Consider the following 7,500-nt stretch of genomic DNA (forward strand, 5'->3'; position numbering starts at 1 on the left):
TTCAGTTTATCCTCAGTTGTTACAGTGAAGGAAGTTAGAAGAATATTGCAGCCATTCAAACATCAAGTGCAAGGCTGAATACAGTAGCAGAAACTGTTTATGAAGGCAAAATTCAGCTTGTGTTTGACACTGAGATGTATATGTATGCATTTGTGTGTGTGTGTGTGTATGTGTCTGTATACAGGGTGGCCCAAAAGTAGGTTTACAGTTATTCAACTATCACTTTCACATTCATATATTAACAATTTAGATCTTAATTATAAAAATATATGAAACCATTATTCTATGCTAATTTAGTTACTTGTAAGATATCTCTCTCTCTCAATCTCTGTATATGTAGGCACAAGAGTGGCTGTGTGGTAAGCAGCTTGCTTCCCAACCTCATAGTTCTGGGTTCAATCCCACTGCGTGGCACCTTGGGCAAGTGTCTTCTGCTTTAGCCTCGAGCTGACCAAACGCAGATTTTCATCGATGGTATGATTCGTCAGGCCCGCAGAAGGGAAAAATAGTACATGAAGTGAAGGGATCTCATTTAGAGCAAAAGCAACAGCAATAAAATGTGAATGTTAAGGAGATACAAAATCCCTATGTGATGAAGGTAAATACTACTACTACTAATAATAATAACAATAATAATCCTTTCTACTATAGGCACAAGGCCTAGAATTTGTGGGGAAGAAGATAGCCGATCACATCGACTCCAGTACTTGACTGGTACTTAATATATTTACCCCGTAAGGATGAAAGGCAAAGTCGATCCCGGCGGAATTTTTCAAACTCAGAACGTAAAGACGGATGAAATGAGAGTAAATTGTGGCCTTAAGAATATTATTCAACTACTACCATAGTTGGATGATATATACTAATAAACAAATTAAATACTAATAAATAAATCATGAGAATCCTAGTTTGATAGCAAAAGATGGAATACTGATATAGAAAAGAATATGAAGAGGTTAGCTGATTAATACTCAGTCATAGATCATATAACAAGAGTCAAATTTCACATATACAATTGCTTCAAACACTCCCATGAAAAATGAAGAATGTTTGTTAAACGAGGACTCATGAAAATAGATAAGTTTCTAATGAAGAAGTGATGATCATATGTCAATAAGAAAAAGAAAGATAGAAAAGAGAAGGAAGAAAGAACACAAGAAAATTCTTTAACAAAAGACACAACCTAACCTCAAAAGTCACCATTTATTGTGACCTGAGCATACAAATTCTGTCACTAATTTCCTTTAAATGTGCTCCTAATATTAGCAATGTTTGGTATCAATCTTGAACTTTTAAACTCCAGTTTAATTGCTAGTTTGAAATAACTCCACAATTACTTGAAATATCATTGTGATAATCTAGGTTATAATTAAATTGTTTAATTAATCTTTTCACATTATAACCTTGCTTACTCATTCATTTATAAAATCGCTGGTTACCTCTACCAATAAATTACATCAATATATTACTTATTTTCAGTAAATATTTTATTGATTTTTACCTTATCTTTTGCACTTGGCTTCATCAGCTTCTACAGGTTTTCAGTCAAGTTTTAGCATATTTAAAACTATTTGTATATTTTTTAATTACTCATGCATCTGACATTATTCAGAAAATACCAACCACTTCATTGACAAATCATTCCTGTTTAATTCACTGATATGATAACTTGACGTTTGATTTCTTTTTTGTAAGTGTTACTTGTTACAACAAGCATCTACTTAGCACTATGCAATCTTTACTCTTTACTCATTGCTACACGAGGCTTCAACATTTCAACTTACTCTACACAGTGTTGTTAGCTTCAGGTGGAGGTGATGAGTGGAGTCGTGGTTTTGAAGGATGTGTAGAAAAAAATCATTAATCAACGAGGGTATTTCAGCAAAGAGTTCGAGGAAGAATAGTTTGAGCAAATTGGAAAGAATGAAAATTTTTTTCTTCCACAAATCATTCTTCCTCAATCACAAAAATATGGGGGAATTGTTAATGGTTCAGTATTTTTAACATAATATTTGCAAATTTACAACTAGATTTTCTGTATCAAGAACTGCTGCACTTTAAGAAAAAAATATATATCAAACTTCTTAGAGTCTTCATGAAATTGATTTAAGCCCACTTGTTGCATTACCCATGATAAAAGAAAGCAAAACTCACATATTGACAATAATGGTTATAAAGCTAATAGTTTCTTCAAACATTCAATTTAGTTGTTTGTATATCATGTTTCTTTATGTCAACCAATCATCCTTATACTTAACACAGAATATTTGTGTTTGTTGTATGAACAAATTACACATTTTAGAACAGTTGCTACTGGTTAGTTGAAATGATTGTCCACAGTTGGTATGGAATATTAGTTTATAGTTTATTTGTTTTTAATATTGCAGTCTGTGTATAACAGGGTCATTGGCTACAGGTTTACAATGAGCCAATAACTGGTTCAATGCACTTCTGACTGTGCTGAGAGTTACAAGGCAATATCTGCAATTTAGTATATCACAAGTGATTTGTTCCTAAAGCACCAGATTTTTCTGTTTTCTTGTCAATATTTATACCCTATGATAATATACTTTTATGGTTTGGAGGGATGGAGGGACACACACACACACACACACACATTTTTCATCTATCAAATTCCATTTATAAGGTATTGATCAACCTGGAGTCATGATAGAAGACACTTGCCCAGGGTGTTACACAGTAGTATTGAATACGAAATCAAATGGTTGTAAGCTGGAGAGCTGCATCAGGCTCCATTCTGACTTGGCATGGTTTCTACAGTTTGATGCACTTCCTAATGCTAACCATATACATATATTGTGCCTTCTACTAACTATATTTTAGAGTTAAAGCTTTGCTTTGATAAGATCTATCCAAAGTTGCCACTTTCAGGTATTTCCCATTGATAACAGCTAAAGAGCTAGAAACGTTGATGTCTGGGTATCCTGATAGCGAGCAACACCGGACAGATATGGCGTTTTTACACTTTTTACCATGAGAGAATTTTGCTCCACAGTAACAACAATGAATTTACCTTTTAGGAGTTGAGAATTGTCACACACATTTTAACTAACTTAAACTTCACATATATATGTATGGGTGTATATATATATATATATATATATATATGTGTGTGTGTGTGTGTGTGTGTGTGTGTGTGTATGTATGTGTGTGTGTGTGTGTATATATATATATATATATATACATATGTATGTATATATAAACACACGCACATATATATATATACATGCATATATATATGCATATATATATATATATACATATATATACACATATATATATACACATATATATATATATACATATATATATATACATATATATACACATATATACATACATATATATACATATATATATATATATATATATATATATATATATATATATATATACATACATATATATATATTTCATGTTGAGAACAATTTAGGTCTTAATAGACACAAGATGTGATTCATTTCTAGCACATTGAATGTCCACGTTAGTGGTCAACATTATATATAAAAATGTACTTTAATCTCCTGAGATTGCAGATACTGTTTCTGAATCTCTTTGATTCTTTAAATGTGCTAGCTTCCTGGTAATTAATCGATATTAATTAATATATGATTTTTTTACCCTATTTTTTAATATATATATAGATAGATAGATAGATAGATAGATAGATAGATAGATATATTGATTTCAAATTTTGGCACAAGGCCACATATATTCATTATATATTATATATATGCATGTAAAGGTGTGTGTATGTTTCTGAGTGTCTTTGCATTTGCTCCCCACCCTACTGCTTGACCACTGGTCCCTGGTGTTGGTTTGTTTACATTCCCATAATTTAGCTGCTTAACAAAAAATACTAACAGAATGAGTACAAGACTTAAAAACGAACACAGGGATCAATTCATTTGACTAAACCCTTCAAAGTTATGCTCCAGCATAGCCACAGTCCAATGACTGTAACAAATAAAAGATGTAAGACAAAACAATAAATAGCATTGTAAATACTTTTCCTTGAAAAGATATCATTTCTAATCATCACTAGATACCAAATTTGTCATGTGTATGTATTCATGCATTGGTCAGATTCGAACATACTAAAAATTCTTTTGGTATTCCAATATTCATTTTAATCACTATACTATATCATAACAAAGACTTTCTTTCACCAGATGTAGCTTCAATTCTGCATTATTTTGAACAATTTTTTTTTTGCATTTTCCATTAATGTAAACATGTATGTAATTTATTTATTATTAAATACAATATGTCATTTGCATGTTTTTGAGTTAGGAAACAAATTTGTTGTGATATTAGGATTTTTCTTATTGTTAAATAAAAGTTCATCAAAATATTTCCCTGTAATTTATTACTTTATACACTCCTTATCCTTTTCTCTTATATATTACTATATATTCTATAGGGTTTGCATAATGATGCATTAAGGAGTTTTTTTATGTGTACTACCAGATTACTTGAAGCCATATATTGTGACTTAAATACAAACATACATATACATGAATGTATATATAAATTTTATAACATTTTTCTGACATAGCAATTTAAATATATACTTTAACCATGTAACACTAGCCTTCTGTAGTTTTTTCACTCTTGTTTATCTTTTATACATCTAACCACGTGCTTTCGCATACCAATTTTCTCACCTATATATATATATATATATATATATATATATATATATATATATATATATATATACCCTTCTTAATACCAACCACCTTACAGAGTCTACTGGGTGCTTTTACATATCACCAGCATGGTGTGTTTATGACACTGGTACGGGTGCTTTTTATATGGCACTAGTACCTACAAGCCCACAAGTTTAGGAGGGACCCACAGAAGGGATGCCAGGGACAACCCTGTATGCAAGGACAGCCACACTTTTACTTAGTTTCACATGTCTTCTCAAGCACAACAAACTACCAGGAGTCTTGGTCGCCTGTCATCCCTTCTGTGAGTTTCAACATCTATGGATCCTTCCTCACCACTTTGTTTCACATCTTCCTAGATCTATCTCTTCCACATGTTTCCTCTACAATTAATGATCAGCGCTTCTTGATGGAACTGTCTTCATTCATATGCATTACATGACTATACCACAGCAGTCTTCTCTCTTGCACACTACATCTGATGCCTTATATACCCAGTTTTTCTCTCAGATCACTTACACTCTGCTGCATATGCACCTGACACCATCCATCCAACGAAGAATACTGACTTCATTTCTTTCAATCCTTCGCATATCCTCAGTAGTCACAACCCGTGTCCCACTGCTATATAACATAGCTGTTCATGTGCAGGCATCATACAATCTGCCTTTCACTCTGAGGGAGAGGCCCTTCTTTACTAAGAGAGGTAGTAGCTTTCGGATTTTTTCCTAACCTGTTCTTATTCTTGCAGAACAACCTCCCCCACAACTAACTTGGTCGCTTAAGTAACAGAAACTGTCAACCATTTCTAAGGATTCCCACTGTCATTTGAGGGAGTCTACTTCTTGTACATTCCTGATATTTAATGTACCTGCTTATCTGCCACATGTAAAGACTATGTTCTCTGTTAGTTTTCCAATGATATCACTGCACGTCTTATGCTTGCACTGAGTAAACTGTATGAAGTTTCTCCTGACACCTTTTCTACATATCTCCCTGAAGCAATCTGTGATTTGTCTGTTTTCCTTCTTATCAAGACTTTAGTCTCTGCTAAATTAACTCTAAGGCCCATTGATTCCAGTCCATGCTGCCATACTTGAAATTTCTTCTCTAGTTCTGGTAGTGATATATATATATCACGTTTTTTTCTTATTTTCTTACTGTCCAGCATCCTTGTTTTTAAAATGTATATAATGCATAAACAGAGCCTGAGAGATTGCTTTAAGATACACAGTATATTTTATAAGTATGCCTGTTCAAGTATCATAATAGCATGAAACTATTAGTAGCTCTTTCGGTTGTATATCTAAATTAATATTTATCTCTTACTGGGTGGAGTACTTCATTTGTTGATTTTACCTCTATTGGATCTTTAAACTATATATATATATGTATATATATATATATATGTATATATAATACAAAGAATATATATACATGTATACACACATATATGTACATACTTACATCTACATGTGTATATATATGCATATCAGGGTACAGGACGTTAGAACAATGAACTACAGACAACGGAACGAACACATAGGAAAACGGAAAGCCACTTGGAATATTCTTTAATCAGCTGTCTCTATTCTAACTAGACGTTTCGAAGATATATATATATATATATATACATATATATAGGAAAGAGACAAGCAAAGAGAAAAAGTGATAGACATAGAGAAAGCAAGGGGTAAAGAAAATTTCAGAAGCTACCCATAACTATATTTACAACCTAATACACCAGCTTTGGGCAATTCATTAATGAAACATAATCGAATTTATTGAAATCATGTATTAATATAAGCTCAAGAGATATTTTAAAAGAAATGATAATGAAAGACAAATAACAGCAGTGATAACCAGAGTGATATCAACCAATTAAGGGGGACTGAAGAATAAATTTAAGTAAGCATAAAGATAAAGATATTATATATTCAAATTCCCCACCAGCAGCGTGGAACGTTAACAAGAGAGTTTATGTGGTTCATTTTTTTTTTAAGATTGATATTGTTTCTTTCATGATAATGTTTTGATTCACAGCCACAGCAAGTTGTTCCCAATGAAATTTAGCTATAGTGGAGCTGTGACTATGAATAAACAAGCAGATGTTTGCATTAGTACAAGCGGAAATGTGCCATACATGTAAGTGTATGTGTTTGTGTTTTTTATACATGTGTTTGTGTCTTTGTGCATGTGTATGTGTGTGTGCGTGCATGTGCGTGTATATGTGCATATTAAACACAAGTTTCAAAAAACATCCATTAAAAACAGACAACTGAAACATAAATTATTGATGAGGCTAGCGATTGCCATTAAAAAGTAAAATGCAGGATGTGTCACTGACCTAACAAATCCTCTAGGTGCTGCATATCCCTATTTGTGGAGCCATGAACACAGTCAATTATAGGAGACATTTCACTATAACAGTAAGGGGCATTAACTGTAGTTGCTTTATCTTTCCAGCCATCAGATGTCTTTGATTCTTGCTGAGAATACTGCAAAGGAAAGTGTAAAACAAGTAAGCAAAAGTGAATAAAACAAAGCAGCATGAGACCAAAGAATTAAAAGATAAAATTAATATATTTTTATCATTTTTTATTTGTCGCCATTATTGGACTTCAGCAATGTTAGGGAACAACTTTTACATGTTTAATCAAACATACTGACACTAAGTACTTATTTTTTAAGTGTAGTACTGATAGTTCCTAACAACATGGTTCTGGGTTCAGTCCCACTGTGTGACACCTTGGGCAAGTGTCTTCTACTATATCCATGAGCCGATCAAAGCCCTGTAAGTGGATTT

The 7,500-nt window shown here is 32.5% G+C and overlaps 1 protein-coding gene across 1 annotated transcript in view; it reads right to left on the bottom strand.

The window, feature by feature from the left end:
* The window catches only part of LOC149132705 (protocadherin gamma-C4-like), a 168,128-nt gene that overhangs the window by 64,412 nt on the left and 96,216 nt on the right, over positions 1-7,500 (bottom strand). Inside the window, exon 4 of the mRNA XM_089362716.1 lies at positions 7,042-7,192. Within this exon, the coding sequence (XP_089218842.1) occupies positions 7,042-7,192 (151 nt within the window). The remainder of the gene's footprint in view (positions 1-7,041; positions 7,193-7,500) is intronic.

Source organism: Octopus bimaculoides, chromosome 14 (genome assembly GCF_046866305.1).
Source record: "Octopus bimaculoides isolate indiv1 chromosome 14, ASM4686630v1, whole genome shotgun sequence".
NCBI classification, from domain to species: Eukaryota; Metazoa; Mollusca; class Cephalopoda; order Octopoda; family Octopodidae; genus Octopus; species Octopus bimaculoides.